The 20,265-nt window shown below is 41.2% G+C and overlaps 1 protein-coding gene across 2 annotated transcripts in view; it reads right to left on the bottom strand.

Moving 5' to 3' along the window:
• Nucleotides 1-1,144: 1,144 nt before the first annotated feature.
• Nucleotides 1,145-20,265, bottom strand: part of Ss18 (SS18 subunit of BAF chromatin remodeling complex) — a 61,007-nt gene continuing 41,886 nt past the window's right edge. Inside the window, exons 6-11 of one of the 2 annotated variants that reach the window (XM_038330276.1) lie at nt 15,595-15,762; nt 14,836-14,940; nt 11,876-11,968; nt 11,050-11,172; nt 7,397-7,530; nt 1,145-2,820 (exon numbers count right to left, since the gene is read on the bottom strand). In XM_038330276.1, the coding sequence (XP_038186204.1) occupies nt 2,794-2,820; nt 7,397-7,530; nt 11,050-11,172; nt 11,876-11,968; nt 14,836-14,940; nt 15,595-15,762 (650 nt within the window). In that variant the 3' untranslated portion in view covers nt 1,145-2,793. The remainder of the gene's footprint in view (nt 2,821-7,396; nt 7,531-11,049; nt 11,173-11,875; nt 11,969-14,835; nt 14,941-15,594; nt 15,763-20,265) is intronic. The other variant, XM_038330277.1, reaches the window with a different exon arrangement.

Here is a 20,265-nt window from a genome sequence, read left to right as displayed (position 1 = left end):
AGAAAAAACCTACCAGATTTAAAAAAAATTAAGGGATAAAGTTATATAAAACATCCACTGTTTTGTAATGTGCTTGTTAATTTTTTATTTAATGTGGAAGGCAGCAGTCTGAATGTATAGGTTCTGAGATGGTGTCTAACTGAATGCTGCTATTGTAAAGAAAATTCCTCCAAGTCTAAGACTTTTGTAGAAATGAGAAGTTACTCAGGTCCTCACTGGCATGGCTGTGAGCGTGATATGGCGTTTGCCTCTGCTAGTGAGAAGGTGTATAGACAACACAGGCTCTGCCCCGGGTGTGCAAGATGAACTCGGCCACCGCACACAGGAGCATGTGACCTGACTGCACTCTGCCCTGAAAAGTCACTAAAGCCCAGTGTGCACCAAACGGAGCTCGAGAATAAGACCAACAGTTGCACACAATGGAACCAGCACACTGATGTCTAAAAAGCCTTATCAATAACCACACTACTCTTGTTTGCATTTTAAGGGATGCTATAATATTTATTCACTAGATAATATGAAACTTTGGCTTTTTTCTGTATGAAAATGTCAACTTTGGTAGGAGAGCTACTGGTGAAGCTATTGTTCTACCAGGTGCCAAAGGAGTTAGGTAATCTCTGTCACCACCGATTAACAACTTGTACGAAACAGGACTGGTATAAAACAATTAAGCCTTGCAAATGCACCAGTCTCCAGGAGGAAAGTCCTGGAGGAAATTCTGCTTATTAAAATTGCAATTTTAGTTTCCATTAAAGGAGAATAAGACAACAGAAGATGGGATGGCAAGACAAATTATTTCTTAATGTCAGTTGAGCTCATTTCAAATGAGATAACGTATCTCCACCAGGTTGGGATCAGCACAATTTTGTCTCCTCAACTCATTTATCTAATTCAGTCATCTTGATTATAGCCTCATGGACTTCATTTTCAGAGAAAGAATTCTGCAACAAACAGCCTACACAACACGCTGATTACTGAACAGTTAATTCTAATTAACTTGGGCATGGCAAGAGAATTTTGATCCAGTCCTAGAATACAAATACAGTCTATCTGTACTGGACTAACTCACATAAAACCCAGAGTATGGTCTCCAGACAAAATGGTAGAGTCAAAGAGATCTAATTTAAAGAAACAAATGAGAAAATTAAAATCACAAATAATTTATTCTTTCGTTAGAGTTGATACAGTTTTAAATAGCAACAAAGTACACAGTGGTGGAGAACCTGGCACAAGAACCTATAAGCATTTCAATCACAATAAGGCTTCCATGCCTTATCCGTGCAGATGTGATGCCTATTTCCTACTGACCAAGTTATTCTGACCTTGAAACACACACGCACTCACACAGATACGGAGAAACCCCTCCTTTGATTACAGTATGCTGAGAACAGTGTACTTGGCATCTTTGAATTTACAGCACCCTTCTGTTCTGTTTCCAGCCAGAAGTGGCAAAATCTAACTCAATTAGAAAGAGTATGTTCTATTCCCTGGATACAGACAACTGTGAGGACATACAACTTACCTTTGGGCTAGATGCTTTCAAAGTCTGCTCAAACAGATGTGTTTAGAAATCTCTCAGTGCATGCTTTCCTGTCAGTGCAATGTCCCGAATCAGCTAACACAATCAGTCTCAAAGAATGATTATGTATGTCATGCTTAAAAACAAGGAACCGTAAAATGCAACCTCAAGGCTTTCCATACAGATTAAGAAATGCCCCATCAAACGCATTTTCCTGTTACAGTAACTAAGAGGAAGAGATAGGAACGTGAAGATGCCCTTTACTTATACCCAATTAAGAAAGTTAAAATACAAGTGTGTAAAGTCTCCTGGACTCTTATTCTGTGCCATGAACCAATTATACTAATGTTTAAAAAAACAGTATGATGAGATCAACACCGAGTCCTCTTTGGTGTGGTTAGAAAGTGTTGACGGTACTCACTAAGCTCCCTGATTGCTCAAACAAGGTAAAGACCAATGCTTTCTCCTTTTCAATTATTGCTGTTTGAGAGGCTTCGTACTTCATTGACACGAACCTGCCAACACTCACAGATGCAACATAATTATTGCCTTGCATTTTCAAACAGTATTATAAGTCATCTTTACAAAAAGGTTTTAATGCACAAAACTGGAAGGCTTTTAAAAAATTGTCTTTGTACTCAAAAACTGTATCCCAGTGCCCTTGCAATTCTGGTATATAAGAGAGATGCGCACTTCCTCTAAGACCTAACAGTAATGTGGTGTGCGTCTGTCTTCTCCCTCACCTGTGTCTTACAGAACACCACAGCCACCAAGCATCTACCGCACTCCACATTAACAGGGTTTCTGATTCTGCCCAGTGCGTAGTGTACCGCCTTGCATATTCATCACATGAAATAAACATAATATACAAAATATTGCTGCTGTAAAAAGTGTACATTCCCCCCCTTACAAAATAATCTGTGGAAAAGTATGAAACCCCCTTGACCTTCGTAAACATACAAAGCCGTTGACACCTTCAGCCTGCGACAGTCCATCTGGAACAGTTCCGAAGTCGCTGCAAATGACTTTATGTTGCTGCATTTTCTGTCCAATGTTGCCATCTAGAGTGGAAATGTGAAATCAGGTGTATCTGGTAGCTACCAAAGCCTTTACAAACTAACCCACAAAGGCTACTTGGGGATAAGGCAGCCACTTATCCAAAGATTTTCCCAAAAGCTAGGCAGCGGAATGGAAGGAGCCTTCACAGGTGTCCACAGTGCAGACGTACGATACTATGGCTGCTGACAGAGACTGCCTGGAATGTAAGGACATCTTCACTGCTGGTAATTTCCATACTGTCCCTAAAAGATAAATTTAAAAATAGAATTAGATTAAGACCTGGACTTAAGTTAGCTTAAGACAAGATATTACAAATGTAATTTCAATGTCATCATATCAGGAAAGCAACTATACATCCAAAAATTCCAAGCGTTTATGTATTAGGTGTTATCACTCTAATTCTCCTGATACATTCAACTACAAATGGACTCTACAGCCTAAATTACAGAAAGGAGTAGTACTTCAAAGCCAGACCTGGTAGCACACGCTTGTAACCCTAGGATGGGGGCGGGGAAGAGCAGGTGGATCTAATGGCCAGTGGAGTCAAAATAAAGAGTTTCTAGTTTCTGTGAGAAACACATAGACCCCCCGCATAGACATGCATGAATATACATAACTAAAAATTAAAAAAATTTAAAGGGTAATCGCTGGTGTCCTGCCCTATGTTACAGAACCTGAGCCCAACACTGAATTCAAGTTCTAACTCTGCTACTCCCTTTATCCTTGTTAAAAAGACTCCAAGACTGTCCTGGAACTACAGAGAAACCCTGTCTCGAAAAAAAAAAAAAAAAAAAAAAAAAAAAAAAGACTCCAAGACTCAGTTTCTCTCACCCATGAACTGAGAAAGTATGATGAGCGACATCTCCAGCTCACAACTAGGTCTCTAGTTCTGTCAGGACTACACTACTCCTACCTCTTTGCTATGACCCTAACAAGGACACAAGAAAGGGCTTTCGCAATGAGCAGAGTGCTATGGTTTATGCCTGCAGCCCAAGCCACTACGGAGGCCAAAGAGGGCTGCTTCAGCCTAGAAGTTTGAGAGCATGAACATAGTGACACCTTTTTTCAAAATAAGTAGGTTAACTTGTTAATTGATTAACTGTAACACACCCAATATCAACACTGGTGGGAAAAGTCCCCTGTGCGTGTGTGCAGGGAGATGCTAATGATGTTAGTACACTGTGCACAAGTTCCCTGTGCATGTGTGCAGGGAGATGCTACTGATGGAAGTACACTGTGCACAAGTCGCTAAAAAGGAGCCTGAACACTGAGTTCAGGATCCAGAGTTGGAAGGAGAGAACAACCCACAATGATCTGATTACCACAGGTGTGCCACATTGCCAGTGTGCACATGTGAGCATGCACACATCAGTAAATGTATAACAAGGTTTTCATTTACACTAATTTTTAGGGAGTTCCTTTTCTATCTAGGAAGACACCTCTCTCACTTATTTCTGCTACGTTCACTAACAGTTTCCAGAGGGCTCATCTAATTTGTTCTTCGTTCTGACACCGCTGTCCTCTACTGTCGGTGAAGTGGTCCTGAATCCAAAGGCTTCTTGTGTTCTGTGTGACTGTTGGGCACAGCCCAGGAAGCAAACCTATCTCGATTGGAAAAGGGCTAGGCTTTTTCAACAGCGTTTCCAATGCTCTCTCCTGCCTCAATGTAAATTCTAGGAAGGCATCACACTGAGCTGTCGTCACCTGGTAACTATCTAGACTTCCAGGCTGCAAGTACAGAAGGAGGGCCATAGTCCAGCACACATCCACCATGTGCCTTCCACACTTAGGATTTAGATGAAAAATACCTGGCTGTTCAGGTACTTTAGCTGAAACTGGATAGAAAGCCTTATCACAGAATACTAGCTAGCTATAAAGAATTGCTTATAATCACAATATGAACAAATATCAAAACAATTATGGCAAATAAATCAACTCAGTTTGCAAAGTGGCTTAGCAGGTGGTACTGCTGCCAAGTGTGATGACTGTGTTCAGTCTCCAGGACCCCCAGAAGGAAGAACCAACTACCACTGGCTGTCCTCTGACCTCCACACACTGTTGCTGGAGCATGCGCGCGCGCGCACGCACACACACACACACACACACACACACACACACACACACAAACATGCACAATAAATAAACTTAAAATACATAAAAAAGTAAAGAAGTCAGGTAATGTCTAAACTATTCTTTTCTATAGTGAGGAGAAGCCTATCAGTGACATCCAGGGAGGGATGAATGCAGCGGGCGTTTCAAAGGTGGCACAGGAACTGTGGGGCATGTTGAATACTTCATTATTTTGGTTTTGATGATGACTTCATAGGCATATACAGTTAAAATACATTAAACTATACAACGTAAATGTATTGTTTGTTAAATGTAAATTATGTAAATTAAACCTCAAGAAAGCTACTTTGTGTTTTCTGAAACAGTCTAATGTAGAACAGACCCCCAACTCACTATGTACCCAAAGATGACCTTGAAGTCATGATCCATTGTCTCAATCTCCCTAGTGCTCAGATTAGAGGCATCAGTCAATACCCTCACTATTTCAAAATAGAGAAAGGAAGACCAAGTAATTCAGTGACCAGCGTTTGCTACTGCAGCCATATATCAAAGCAAGTTGGGAAGGACACAGCTTCAGACAGAGGGAACTGCAAACAAAAGGGCTCTGGGGTGGCCTGATGCATGTTAGAGAAGCAAGAGGCCAATGGAGGGAGGGAATAACCCATGATGTAAATACACAGTGCTGAACTATATGGCAGGAGACAGAAAAGAAGTCATCTTTCCTGAGGCCTCCATGAGATTGAAACCACCCCTGAGGGAAGGTGTCAGAACATGGCTGCTGTTATGAAAAGATCACTCCTGGTCCTATGTGGGGAACAGCAGGATGGAATCTAAGCCAGGAAGGACAGACCCAGGGGCCAAATGGGTGGCAGTGGAGTGCTGACTTGAAAAGGAGAAGGTTTTAAAAAATAGTTAGCTACTAGATACAGTCTTACAAAAAGGCTATGAGATTTGTTGCTCAGCTCAACGTTCAGTTTACCAGAGAGCGGTGCATATGCTGAAGATGAGCCAGGGCTGTCACCCCAAGTCCTGGTTACAGAGACGAAAACGTGAATGCTCCGAGGAGTGTTCACTCTCAATTCCCCACTGTAAATTTATCTGTCCGAGCCGTACAAACTGCCATGACGATTATATCACTACAGGGCTGAAGAATTTGCTTTGGTTTTCATTCTTTCACCCATTCTCAAAAATAAACAGACCAGATGCTGGACAGGCACGGCCGCACACCTGGAACCCTAGAACCCAAGGAACAAAGGGTCCTACAGCAAGCTGGCTACCTAGACAGAGGAACCGGAGTGCGCTGGGTTCACGTGAAAGACCCTGCCCCAGTATATGGACACACACAAATGCATACCACACGCAAATTTAAAAAACCCAGCAGATCAATAGGTATAGTATTGCTCAGTGACTTACATAGATCCCTAAGCATTCTAATCTAGCAAGTCACAGATCAACAGGAGTTCTGTGTAGGACTGCTCAATGATTTATGAAATACCTAAGCTCTCTCATCTAGCAATTCCAATGGACTAAGAAGGAAGAGCTGCAGTAGCAGAAGTAGGAGAGTGACTAAAGACCTAACAAGGGCAACTCTAGAGAACCAGTGCCCTCTTCTGACCTTCACAGGCACTGCATACAAACAGTGCACAGACATACATGTGGGCAAAACACCCACAGACACAACATAAACAAACAAACAAACAAATAAATAAATGAAACGAAACTTAACTTCTGCCCTCTCCCCTAACCCTCCTCTGCTTAGAAGCAGGCACGGCTTATGCACCCTTACCCTGTGTGTCAGTCTCTTGTACTCTTGTCTTTACTTGAAAGACAAGAGGGGCTGCAGGCAAGTGTACAAGGGGGCTGCAGGCATGACGGAGGGCAGGAAGCACCCACCGCTTGTAGTTCTAACGTTAGTTAATGCAGCATCTGGGCTGTCCCTTGGATGAGAACATCTATACAGGCCTCAGAGCCCTCCTTTATAACTATATACAATTCCATGTTCTAAACTCCCTATTTAGTACCTTACAAGTTGGGAATCTATCAAAACATCCTCACTGAAAACCCATGCACAAATCTGAAGCATTCAATAGCCAATAAATCATTCCCGCAATAAAAGAGAGTGAGAACAGGGCATTCCTGAGTGCCTGTGGCACACATTACAGGTCTTAGAAGTTTGACTGAAAAGAGGAGAACTTGGATGAGTGCTACTAGGTTCCATAGTAAGATGCATTCAACATTTGAAATCCAAGGGTAGAGAAGAAGACGTGCTGACAGACACACGTGGAAGGACTAAGCAGATACATTCAAATGCAAGAGCTCTGACAGCAAGGGTGTGCCAGGGGAGCTGCACAGAGCTGAGAAAGGCCTGAGCCAAATGCACTCTCAACAATATGGGAGACAGCAGGGAAATACTCAGACAGTGCGCCCAAGAACAATGAGCTGGTACCTTATTTCAAGTTGTTTCACAAGTAAGAGGAAATGCTATTGAACAGTACTGTCATTCCAAAATATTTTAAAGTAGTTATACTATTTGGAGTGGGATAGTGACTAGCAAACAAGAGAAGGGGGCTTGATAACTCTTGCCTGAAATTCCACTTCCTGGAGGCTGGGACTGGTGGATCATGAGTTCAAAACCAGTTTGGGCAACAGTGAAATCTTGACTCAAAAATCAGTAAAACAAACAACGCAAGTCCATGGCGATGAGGAGCAATATGGTGGCTCCACGGGCGCGGGGGGCACCTAACTTACCTGGTCGTACCCATAAGGCCTCTGCTGGGGTGGCTGCGGTGGTCCCGGCTGTGCTGCTCTGTAGCCCCCATACTGCTGACCTTGACCCTGAGGATAATTAGGATATTGAGGACCTGGACCACCCTGGGAAGGACCTGCAAGACAGTAACACCAACAGACGCTGAGCAGAGCAGGGTTAGAGGAGACGGCAGAAGTTTCATTTCATTTCTTTCTTTATTTTGACTTATATTGGGTCTGTGGGTGTCTTGGCTACATGTATGTAATCCTCTACAATTTCAGGGAAGATTTCAAATAAGATGTTACTACATTCTGTGTCTAAACTAAAAAGGACAGTTTGGCACCTTGAACAAGGTTAATGGTTGTAGTAGAAGTGAAATACTGGAAAGACACGTCACTGACAGGAGGTCAAACACTGGAATCTGCATTAATGACGGGAGGTGAAACAATGGGATCCGCGTCAATAACAAGAGGTGAAACACTGGAATCCCAGTCAAAGATGGAGGTGAAACACTGGAATCCCAGTCAATGACAGGAGGTAAAACACTGGAATCCCAGTCAATGACAGGAGGTGAAACACTGGAATCCCAGTCAATGACAGGAAGTGAAACACTGGAATCCCAGTCAATGACAGGAGGTGAAACACTGGAATCCCAGTCAATGACAGGAGGTGAAACACTGGAATCCCAGTCAATGACAGGAGGTGAAACACTGGAATCCCAGTCAATGACAGGAAGTGAAACACTGGAATCCCAGTCAATGACAGGAGGTGAAACACTGGAATCCCAGTCAATGACAGGAGGTGAAACACTGGAATCCCAGTCAAAGATGGAGGTGAAACACTGGAATCCCAGTCAATGACAGGAGGTGAAACACTGGAATCCACGTCAATGACGGGAGGTGAAACACTGGAATCCACGTCAATGACGGGAGGTGAAACACTAGGAATCCGCGAGGCACTAAATGTGCACTGGGAGCTGGTAGGACAGACTCAAGAAGCAATAAGGCCAGGGCGACTCGTGATAACAGCAAAGCTCACCTCTGCTTCTATCCGTGAGTCAGCCAGTATAACCAAGAAGCAGGTCCAAATAATGACATAATTTATGAATAAAGTTGGGGAATTAATGACATTTCTAACTGTGTTACTAAATTTACATTTGAAGTCAGGATTATACCATTATTAGTAAACTTATCTCCATAGTATTTTAAAACAAAACCAAATGACTCCAAAAGCTACAAGCGCTCTCTCTCTCTCTCTCTCTCTCTCTCTCTCTCTCTCTCTCTCTCTATATATATATATATATATATATATATATATATATATATATATATATATATATTAAATGTTGACTGAAAATCCACACTCTGAGGGCTGGGGATACAACTCAGCGGTTCAGAGCACTGCTGCTCTTGAAGAAGACACGGTTTTTTTTTTCCAGAACCCACATGGCAGCTCACAATTGTCTCTAACTCCAGTTCCAAGGGATCCCAAGGCCCCTTCTAACCTCCTGAAACACCACACACACGTAATGCACATTCATACATGCAGGCAAAACACTCATCCCCATGCAATACAACTAAATAAATCTTAAATTACACTCTGAGAAGCAATCACTGTTAACACCTTAACTTTACCCATAAACCAATGCTAAGACCCAGAAACGGCAAGGGGCTGCTCCGCCTGCTACGCAGGCACTCCTACTTTAGAGACTGGTGGTGACAGACAACCGGGAGATTGTTTTCTCAAGCAGAAGCTGACAGCTTGGGCACTTCAATGTCTTCTCCCACAGCCACTTCACACCCACCATAAAAACAGTGACTGCAGAGAATCTCAGAAGAGGATAATCAATTTTTAACCTCAAGTAAATTATACCAGATTATTGCATATTCAATTTTTTTTTCCGAGACAGGATTTCTCTGTAGCTTTTGAGCCTGCCTTGGAACTAGCTCTTGTAGACCAGGCTGGCCTTGAACTCACAGAGATCCGCCTGCCTCTGTCTCCCCAGTGCTGGGATTAAAGGTGTGCACCACCACTGCCCGGCTCGTATATTCAATTATGAACTCTAAATTAGAAGAGAGTTCGACAAGAGAGGCCTATAAAGAAGCATGATGGGAAGGTCTCCTTTAGGATTCTTGGTATTCAACAAATAGTATTTAATGATAATTTTTCTGTCTTCTTCCAGTAAAAACTATTTTTCACAAGCCTGTATATTTAGCTTATTTAATGACATCAAAGTTGTTTTCATGCAATTTCACTAAAATTGATTTGACATACAAAAGTCATGAAAAGGAAATGCCATTTAGGAGAGGCAAGAAAGGTCTTGGGAACAGAAGAAAGCCATGAACAACTACTTCTCAACATATCTGTCTAGACTTATCTTCCCGGGAAAGTCATGATGCCAGAGTGTTGACGCACACCCTGAGAGGACAAAAGAATCTCGGCCTCGGGTAGGGTTCTTCCTTCTCACCATAAGCAAAGATGGTTCCAGAAAATAGAAAACACCAATAGTCCAAAGTAATTCATTACTCATGAGACAAGCAGAGCATGTTAGCGCTGGCAAGCAGCTGCCGTGCACCATGCTCTCGTCTCATTCTCTACATGCAAAATGGTCAAAGACACAGAGAGATAATCAAACAAAATTATTTCAAGTCAGATGTTCTAATAGACTTTTCGGTATTAAAAGTATTAGGAATTAAAGAAAGCGGACAGAGCTCTGCACAGGAAGCACAGCTGTACTCTCCCTATACTCTGTATGATGCACACATTTAGTAAATACTCCCTCAGATGTGTCAAGTGCTTTAACTAAACGACACATTGTCTTTATGGATTCTGAGTGATCTTTCCCTTTGCACTAAAAAAGAAATTTTTATAGTAACAGCTACTTGTGTACCTAATTATCATTAATCTAAACTCATACAAAGCTGCTTCCTGTTCATACATGTCAAACAGACCCACAAATTCATTCTTGTTTTTAAAGTAACTGTCATCTTACTGTTAAACAATGAACTGTCTTGAGTCTGTAGCAGTTTCTGAATGATTATTAGTTCACCTAAGAGGAACACCTGTATGACTGTGTCTATGGTGTGTGCTCACATGTATATAGATGCTCATGTTAAATCTCTGTTTTCTTTTTTGAGACAGACTCTCACTGGCTGATTCACTGGGTAAAATTCAGTGCTGCCCAAAGGACCCCCCTGTCCCTGCCTCTCCAGGACCACGACTAAGGATGAGTATCCTTAGGTGGGTGCTGAGGTTCTGACTCAGGTCCTCATGCTTATGTGGTAAATACTTTTACCAACTCAATCATTTCCCCATGCCTTTAAAAGGAAGAGTCTAAAACAAATGCCCAACAGTAGGTGGGGCTAAAATAATGTGTACAGAATTAAATGGGCTGGAGAGAGATGACACAGTAGACAGGGACATTTGTCACCAGACCTGATAACCTGAGTTCAATTTCCAGGACACATACGGTGGAAAGAAGTGACTCCTACAGGTTGTCCTGTGACTTCTAGTGCACTGTTTCACGTGTATTCACACATGAACAATAAATAAATGCTTAAAAATTAAAATAAAATGGAGGTTAAATACCACTTGTATATTATAAGAACAACCATGACATCTTTTTGGTAGGGAAGAAAAATAAAGTAGTTCTCACCATAGCCCTGCTGCTGCCCTGGGTAGCCCTGCTGCCCTGGGTACTGCTGCTGCTGCGGTGGGTACCCTTGCTGTGGAGGTGGTCCTTGATAAGCATCTTGCTGTTGGCCGTACTGTGAGTTTCCTACAGAAGAAACGGAGAAGAGGAGAACAAAGCACTGAGAAGTCTGCCTAATTAAAGTTGTTGTTTTTCCCTCTAAGATGCACAGCCAACAATACAAGAACAAAATGAAATGCCATATTGATTTTTAAAAAGTTAACAAAACAAAGAAAAAACTCAAACCAAACAGAAGGATTTCGGCCAAACAAACTGCAGTTAAAGCCAACTGTGCAAGGTTGAACTGCAGCTCTTTCAGCGCCTCTGCCATACGAGCATTACAGTTACTGGAGCATCACAGTCCTAAGATCATGACTATGCTAAATAAAATAAAAAAGACAAAATTAAAGACAGCTACAAGAGCACACACTAGCTACACAAGATCAGCAAGCTGTTCCCTAAAGGCACTATGCTGAGATGTAAATAATACATATGTACAAACACACACGAGGGGTAAGGGGAATGGGGATTGATGGATTTATGTTCAAAGAGGAAATTTCCACGGAGCATAAAAGCATTTCTCAATGTTTAGTCTTTTTACTGCTGTTAGAAACGGCACATCATGGTTATGTTCTAAGGATCTGTAAGGTTGTTCTGGGACCCTGCAACTTTCCAGACAGCCAGCAACTAGTGCTCTCCAAGAGCTCTGCGTGGGGGACACTGTCCTGCGCAAGAACTGCGTTCCTGGAAAGGGGTGTGCGTGTGTCCGTGTGTGAAGGTATATAGATACCTCCTTCGTAGTAATGTGGTGAGGAATCCTCGTAAGGCCTATCGTAGCCTTGTTCAGGATACGACGGTTGCTGATAACCGTAATCACTATGACCTACATCAATTCGACAAGAGACAGGAAGAAACGTTAATGGCCACTGAGTGAAAACCCTACAATTAAACTTTAAGATAAAACTGAAGAAAAGAAAGAAAAAGAAATGGAAATACATAAAAAATAATTTTAATTGCATTAGAAGTATTTACCAACGTGAATGCTTCACAGTGAGATAATGTGCACACTTTCTCAAAGCAAAGAGCAGCAGTTCAGAAATGTTAAACTCGTTCTCTTAACTTTGATAATCCTCACTGAGGGGGAAAACCCTTATATTCTATTTTTAAAAAGAAAACTAGAATATTTAGGCCTCTCACTTGTGAGTACATCAAGTTAAATCAGAATGAACAAAAGATGCAATTATCATATTTTTCAAACCCCTGTTCTGCTGGTCACCACTTCCACAGCTTATGTTAAAAAAAGCACAAATTATATAAGAGGTCCTTAAGTTTCCTCTGAAAGAAGCTGAAGTGACCCACTCTATCATTTTGTTGCATTAAATACAAGTGGTTTTCACAGTATTCAGACACGAGAGAACTTTAAGATTGTGTCTCTCACCCTGGCTTCTTTGAACTATCTGTAGACCAGACTGGCCTCAAACTCACAGGGATCCACTTGCCTGTGCAGCCCAAGTAAAAATGTATTTCTTAATGCTGTCATTTTAGGCATCTTAAGAAATATTTCTAGAGTATCTTGAATATAAAAGTTCATAAAATTTGTTTACTAAGTTAGAGAACACCTTAAGTTTATGACACAGTAACTTTCACTGGTAGACTATTTTCTTATTCTTTTAAATTTCACCTTTTAAAAAAATATAGGAACTAATGTTTTCAGTTACTAACACATAGTACTAATGTTCTGAGAATGCGTAATTAGGAGGAAGGGCTATAGTCACAGATAAATGTTACACTCATTATGTTAGTATTGGAATCAGTGGCCTGTAAGAGACCTGAGTTCCGCTGGGGTCCAGTCATGCCCATGCCGCTCTTAAGCACTGTCTACTGCTGCTCTCCTGCTTTTATTGAGGGTTTGCAGTTACAATCCGAGAGCAAGACCACAACGTTCACTGCTTAGCCATTTGCTGAAAAACTCAGCAAAAACTCATCCAGGTTATTTATGGACATGATTATTTCTGAACATGAAAACAGATACTCAATTTTGCCTAAGAAAATACAATTGTTGACATAAACAGAATACTCTATATGTCAAGACATACTTATACACACCTGTAAAAACATAACCATTTAAATTTAAAACATACTAGCACAAATAATTATAACTTTTAAGCTTTAATATTTATAAAAGTAGTGTGTCTACTTTGAATAGAAAGGTTTAAAATACGATAAAGTTTACATTTGAGAAAATATTCAAGACCAAAAACCACCAAGTTCAACATAACTGCTTAAAATGTACTTTAAAGTTGATTTAAAAATTAATTTATTCTCAGATTAATTATATTTACCAGGTAAATATCACCTTTTAAATTTTTCTGTAAACATACTATTAGCTTATTAAAGTTTCTAAATTAAAAAAACTTAATATATCTACATAGAAATAAGGGAAGAAAAAAGAACATTCTGACTATTTCATGGCAAGAAAATTTGAGATAAAGACACACTGTTTTAACCAGAATTACCTAGATATATCATCATTACTAATAAATGTTTATTGTGTATAAAGTTCAACAGAGGCCTGCCTTTTCTCTCTGTTTTATCAGGAACTCTGTGGTGACAGTCGGTGTCTAAAGCAGATATCCCTGCATCCTTTAAATGCTGATGAAAGGCGGCAGAGGAAATGCCTTTGCAGCAAAACAAACTCCATCTTCTTGCTAGCTTGCATCAGGTTCTAGCCAAGGGGTCCTAACATTTTACCCTAACATTTCTTTGCCACATAATGTACATTAAAAATAACAATGGAATTTACTATACAGATCAATATTTTGGCAAATAATTTGACTGTATTAGACAAATCACTGTAATACAGCCACTGTCACTTTACCAGTTCTGTATCTTTAGATAATTTTTTAACATTAAAATACAAAATTTTCAAACAAAAAGATTTTTAAAATGCACAGTAGAAATCTACTTGTGTACTTTCTTAGCATGTAGTTCTTCCTCAGTACAGTCAATATCTCACAAGTCACCTTCCCTTTAAAGAGGGTTGGGGGAAGCCATTAAACTAAAAATCCCAATGTCCTGTTTGCTCAGTACTAGTCTGTGTGCCTGTCTCTTGTAAACACATCTTTTCTCAAGGCAAACACATAAGCTACAGTTCTTTCACAAGAATGTAACATTAAATAAAATGAAAAATATTCAGGAATTATATCCTCTATAGTCCTACAGAGCCATAATCTTTAAACTAATGGGTGAAACCTTATAGCATGTGAATAAAATCTCTATAAAGATATTGCAGAATAAGGAGGAGGAGGAGAAAGAGAGAGAGAGAGAGAGAGAGAGAGAGAGAGAGAGAGAGAGAGAGAGAGAGAGAGAGAGAGAGAGAGAGAGAGAGAGAAAGAAAGAAAGAAAGAAAGAAAGAAAGAAAGAAAGAAAGAAAGAAAGAAGGCAAGCAAGAAAGCAGTAACGTTTACGTCAGGTTCAAATGAACCATCCTAAATATAAAAGGATGCTCATTTTATGTGAGAAAAGATTCTAGTGACAGAATGCACCTCCTGATGGCACTAACAATAACTACAAATATGCCCTGAATTAATTACAAACAAATGCGTTCACTGTTGGTACTGTAGAAAACCCAAATGTCTCTAAATGAAGAAACGAGACGTAGTTTCTTCACCCTCATTGAACTATGAGATGCTGTCTACATCAATACTGGGCAGGGATAGAAAACGGGAGGTTAGCATTAGGAGAGGTTACCATCAGGGTAATACTGCTGGTTCATGCCTTCTGGAGGACCTTGTCCACCATGACTGTATTGGTCCCCATAATAGTCTTCCTGGCCTGAGAACTGCTGTGGTGGGCCTGAAAAACCACAACCAGTCAAGACGTAAATCATTTGTTCTCTACGGCATCACAGGCGTCCTTCCTAACCCCATGCTACAAGACCACTCCTCAGCTGTAGACCCTCCATCTCATGCTACGAGACCACTCCTCAGCTGCAGACCCTCCATCGCTCTGGCCCTTCTGACACTCTAATGACTTCCACACACACTTACATGTACACACAGCAGGTCCACAAATCACATTTATAAAGTCAATATAAGGCCATACAAATAATATCCAATAAAACCAACTCGGACAAACAGCCTCTCAGAAGGGGCTGAAGCCGGTAGGAAACTCATTTCTTTTGGCTTTAGTTAGAGCATTTTGTAAAACTGGCTTTGTTCTTGTTCATATATTTAGTAGCTTCTTTAAAAAGGCATTTTCTGTTGTAAATTTTGATAGAAAGCTTTATGATGTAATATTTTCCTAGAAAATACCAGAAAAAAGGAAGCTGTGTGCTGGGAAGCTCCTCTATGCCTCAAGACTCCTGCATCCTAAACCCTGCTACCTTAGGGGTGTGAGGGGAATCCAAAAAAGCCCTCGATTTACCTAGATAAAAAGTTCATTAAAACGTAAAGCCTTTCAATTACTGTTATTTACATTAAGCAAGGAACGGTCCAAATGGCCTCTCACCCTGCTGCGGTGGTCTATATGGAGGCATCTGTCTCTGGCCCATCATGTGGTTGCCTTGGTTAACTTGACCCATCATGCCCATGGGGGGCTGCTGTCCTTGGTAGTGCTGCCCACCTCCAGGTGGCATGTTGTACTGCTGAGAAGGAGGCTGCTGATGCATCATGGGACCTGAGGATATGTAAAACATTAACACACAGTATTCTGGTATAACACTTCAACATCTTAAGAGAGATGCAACAATGTCTTACAACATAACTCACAAAATGTGCAATCAAACAAGGGAAACAGAGTTCAAGGATGAGTGAGTCTTTGCACAAAGCTCACACACCGAGATTCATGTGCAAGCAAGGAAAACAAGCAAATCTCAGGGCCACCTGACATCGTTTTTCAAAAGTCAAAATGGAGACAGTAAACAACCTCTTCCTGAACATGGAACATGGGCATTTTCTACACCGTGTTACCTATACCATCTCTCCAGACAAAAGTATCTTACTATAGTATTAGAAAAGCTAAGATAAGTAAGCTCCACAAATGTTAAACCAACAAAAGAAGCAAACTTCTGGATTTCCATTTCATTCTTTTTTTGCAGAGGGGAGATAAAGATTTATTTACTTGCACGTATGTGAGCTTGCAGGATTTCTACACATCACACACATGCAGGAGCCAATGAGGCTGGAGGAGGGCGTGGGATGCCGTTGAGCAGTGAGCATGAATGCTGGGAAGGAAGATCAGGTCCTCTGTAAGAGCAGCAAGTACTCTTAACTATTGACCATCCTTCTGACCACACCCTTTTATTCTTCTTAATAGACATTTATTCAACTCTGGTAGGTAGAAACCTGTAAAAGCACTTCACAAACAGATAAGTTGAACAATATGAGGACAAATTTTTTAAAAAAAAATCTTTCCCTTTCCAAAATCTCTCACAAGCTTTATAAACTTGAAATCAAAGGACTACAATGTTTCTTTTTTAAGTTAAAATGTATTCTGTGTGCATGGGTGTGTACCTCTATGTATCTAGTGCCAGCATACCCAGAGGTGGAAGAGGACACAGATCCCCTAGAACTGGAGTTACAAATACTTGTTGGTTGCCATGTGGGTTCTGGGAACTGAACCAGAGTCCTTTCTTTCTGAGGGCAGCTAAGCCATCTCTTCAGCTTCCAGGACCGCAGTGAAATTGAATGAAATTTATGCCCTGGCAATGCTGAAGCAGGCATGGGCAGTCCGTATATGGCAGTTCTGTTGAACTTGTCCATATTGGATTTCATGGTCTAAGTTGGTGAGGACAACTGATCAGGTCTCTTTCTCAAGAGAGCATCAGATCTCATTATAGAGGGCTGTGTGAGCCACCAGGTGGTTGCTGAGAATTGAACTCAGAACCTTTGGAAGAAGGGTCAGTGCTCTTAATCACTGAGCCATCTTTTAAACCCTCTCACCCTGCCCCTTGCCTCCCCACCCTAAAAACTTCCAGGAAAAGGAATGTAATAAAGGATGGCTCAGAAAACAGACCTACAAGTTTCCAGAGAGAGAGGCCAAGAGACGCAGAAGTGCCACTGCTGCAAGACACACAGTAAGGATCTGCCAGAACCAGCAGTGGCCACCCTATCCCACACTGTCACCTAGCAGTGCAAACTGTCCCCGTAGGGGGCTTCAGAGCTCCTCACTCTACACTCACCACTGCAGGCTCGGGAGTGTCGTCTGTGGGTCCCGCTTATCCTCACTTGGGAGTGACAAAGTACAAAAGAAAAAGACCAGAGAGCACAGGGAAGTTCTTCAGGCAAAAGCGACATAGGTGAGTCAGAGGCTCGTTAATGATTTAAACAAACATTATAACAGCCAAGCGAGTCCACTCCTGTAAGTTTCCAGGAACAACGTGAGCCTGAAAGTTTACCTCCCTGACAATGTGACCAACTATTTGGTCTCAAGAAATGCATTTTCAGAGCTATTTTTTCCTAACCATGTTTGTCTGTTTGGCTTTGCTTCAGATTCTTTTCTATCTAGTTTTTAATTCATAACTATACACTTTCCAAGCTTACTCTAAAGTCTTCAATGTCGAGATGAACTCCTCAGAGCTAGCTGGGAGAAGGTGGCTCAGTAAGAGGCGAGGAAGCAAGCATGAGATACGGTACAGGAGCCCTCAAGCCTTCACATGCACTTCCCATGACCCTCTGGCAACCAAGGAATCCAGACCCCAAGACCAGACAGGTAACAGTACTCACTCAGCAAAGGGACAGACAGACCTCACGTCCAAGGTCAAAGTGCATGCCTGCTTTTTCTATCATTTTCTTTTCACTTGTGCTTCTCAAAAATAAGGTTTAACAGAGTTCACAGACCCAGAACAAACTTACAGGAAAGGTCTAAAACAGTCATGCATTTCACTGAATTTACTGCCAAAAAATAAAAATTTGAGAATTTAAATGTGCTCGCATGTATGTGCAGCACGCACATGCCTAGAGTCCGCGGAGGCGCTGAATTCCCTGAACTAGACTACAACTGCTCTGTGGGTGCCGGGAACCGAACCCGGGTCTTCTGAAACAGCAGCAAGTGCTCCTGAGTGTTCATGAGCATAGCATCATCCCTCTAGACTCATATAAAACTCTCAAGGACATTTCCTATATGATAAGGTATTTATGATGCTATTACTCATTATTTTATTGACAACTTCACTGTGCCTTTGCATAATTTCATTTTCAAGAAATGAAAGCTTCTTTACCTTAGTTTTGGTCTAAAAAAAATTTCCAAAGAACTCTTAGCTTAGAAGTAACAGTTACAGTTAAAGCGTATCTGTATACTGGAGCCAAAATGAGGAGGGGTGGAATCCCGAACATTCAGCACAACGACATTCTCAGTCACTCAAAAGTTCCTCCAACACAGCCACAGCCAGGCCACACCACGAGACCACACCATGAGCCCTGTCTCTTAGGACTGCCAGCAGCTCCAATCCCAAAGAGATCAACAACCACTTTCCTTTATTCTGTCACTTTCCTCGTGGGACCTTGACACCATTCAGACCAAGCTCTGCACCACCCCCTGGAAGGCTTATACACAGAGAGCTGAGAACCTCCCTTCTCATTATTTAGAATGCATGCTGTTTTTCCTAACATGCCAATGGAAATAAAGGCTACCAACTCTAAGAATGCACACTACAGAGTAGGGAAGACTTGCAAAATCAATCTATTACAGATAATCATTTTCTGCAAATAACAGCAACATGTTCTGTTTCCCTTCACAGATATTCCTTGTTTTTACATAAATTATTTTGATATTAGGTATACTACAAAGTATAATACATACAGACGTATAATCCTTTATTAATCTAGAATATATTTTCAAGTTCTCTGCAAAGGACATAAAACAAACACCATCCTACACTATTCCATTTTGGATTTTACAACTTATCACACCATTTATAATGGCAATTCTGTATTAAACACATGAAAAATAGCCCCAAATGCTACATCTTATATTACTGGAATCCTTAACTCCAATGAGAATTTTGTCAAGAAAAACATTTGAACACTTCTTATTCTGTACCAGGCCAAGGCTAGGAGCCTGGGTGACTGACAGAGGTGACTCGTACTGTCACCATCTTACACTCAGACAAAAAAGAACTTACAGATGTTAAAAGTTCACTAACTCGTGAAGAAACTTAAATGGTGTTATTTTAAAAATATTCGTCACACACGCACACACATCTACCCACCCACTTATATCTTCAGACACTATCTTTCCAGGCAGTTACTTACATTAACCATTCCTCGACAGCTGTGACTCTCAGTCCTAACGACCCTGTCTTCTAGGGGACATTCAGCAATGTAGAGACATTCTTGGGGTCCAAAAGGGAGTAAGAGGCACTACTGTCTCCTATGTGTAGAGGACAGATACACAAACAATTCCTTGACATGTTGCACAGTACACCCTCAAAACTGTCAAGAATAGCGAGGAAAGAAACTCTGGGTTCGCACCAGCATCACAGGCATCTACACAAACTACTCCAAGAACTAGATGATGAAGGATTACTAAGGACTGAAAAAATAAAAAAAGGAGTGTGGCGTGGATTAATAAACCTAGCAACAGACAAAGCTAGAGTTTATTTTAGTTACCCACCCCTCAGAACATCACAGTTTGAACTAGACTACACAATGACTCACAAAGACAGTCAGTGGCAAACATCTCTTGGTGACTGAATTGACTTCCAAAACTCTCCATGTGTGTAGCAACACAATGTGCTGAGAAAGAACCCTGTCTACCTAAGTGGCTAGATGGACTACATCTGAATACCTAGCATTGGTTTAGAAATAGAGCTCAGTTGGTACACTGCTTGCTTTATTTATATTTAGCACACATGAAGCCCCAGACTGGATCCCCAGCACTATATGAGCCAGGCATGAAGACACATGCCTGTAACACTTAAGCATGTAGGCAGAAGGATCAGCATCAAAAGTCATCTCCAGATAGCCACAGCTAAGAGCCTGGGCTACGAAGCAAGAAGGGCCATGGGAGGGCTTGAAGAGAGGAGCAGGAACAAGAAAATGCTATAATTATTTTACTATTTTAAAAAAAATCACAACTGTACAATAGTACAGAAGGACGTTGGTTTTCTAATTTGTTATGGCAGAAGGACATATCGCCAACTAAACTAACCATCAATCAGCAGACATAATACAGTGTGAC

This window comes from Arvicola amphibius, chromosome 5 (genome assembly GCF_903992535.2).
Source record: "Arvicola amphibius chromosome 5, mArvAmp1.2, whole genome shotgun sequence".
Lineage (NCBI taxonomy): Eukaryota > Metazoa > Chordata > Mammalia > Rodentia > Cricetidae > Arvicola > Arvicola amphibius.
Note: the sequence above shows the minus strand (reverse complement) of the source record. Positions and strands in the feature narration are given on the sequence as shown.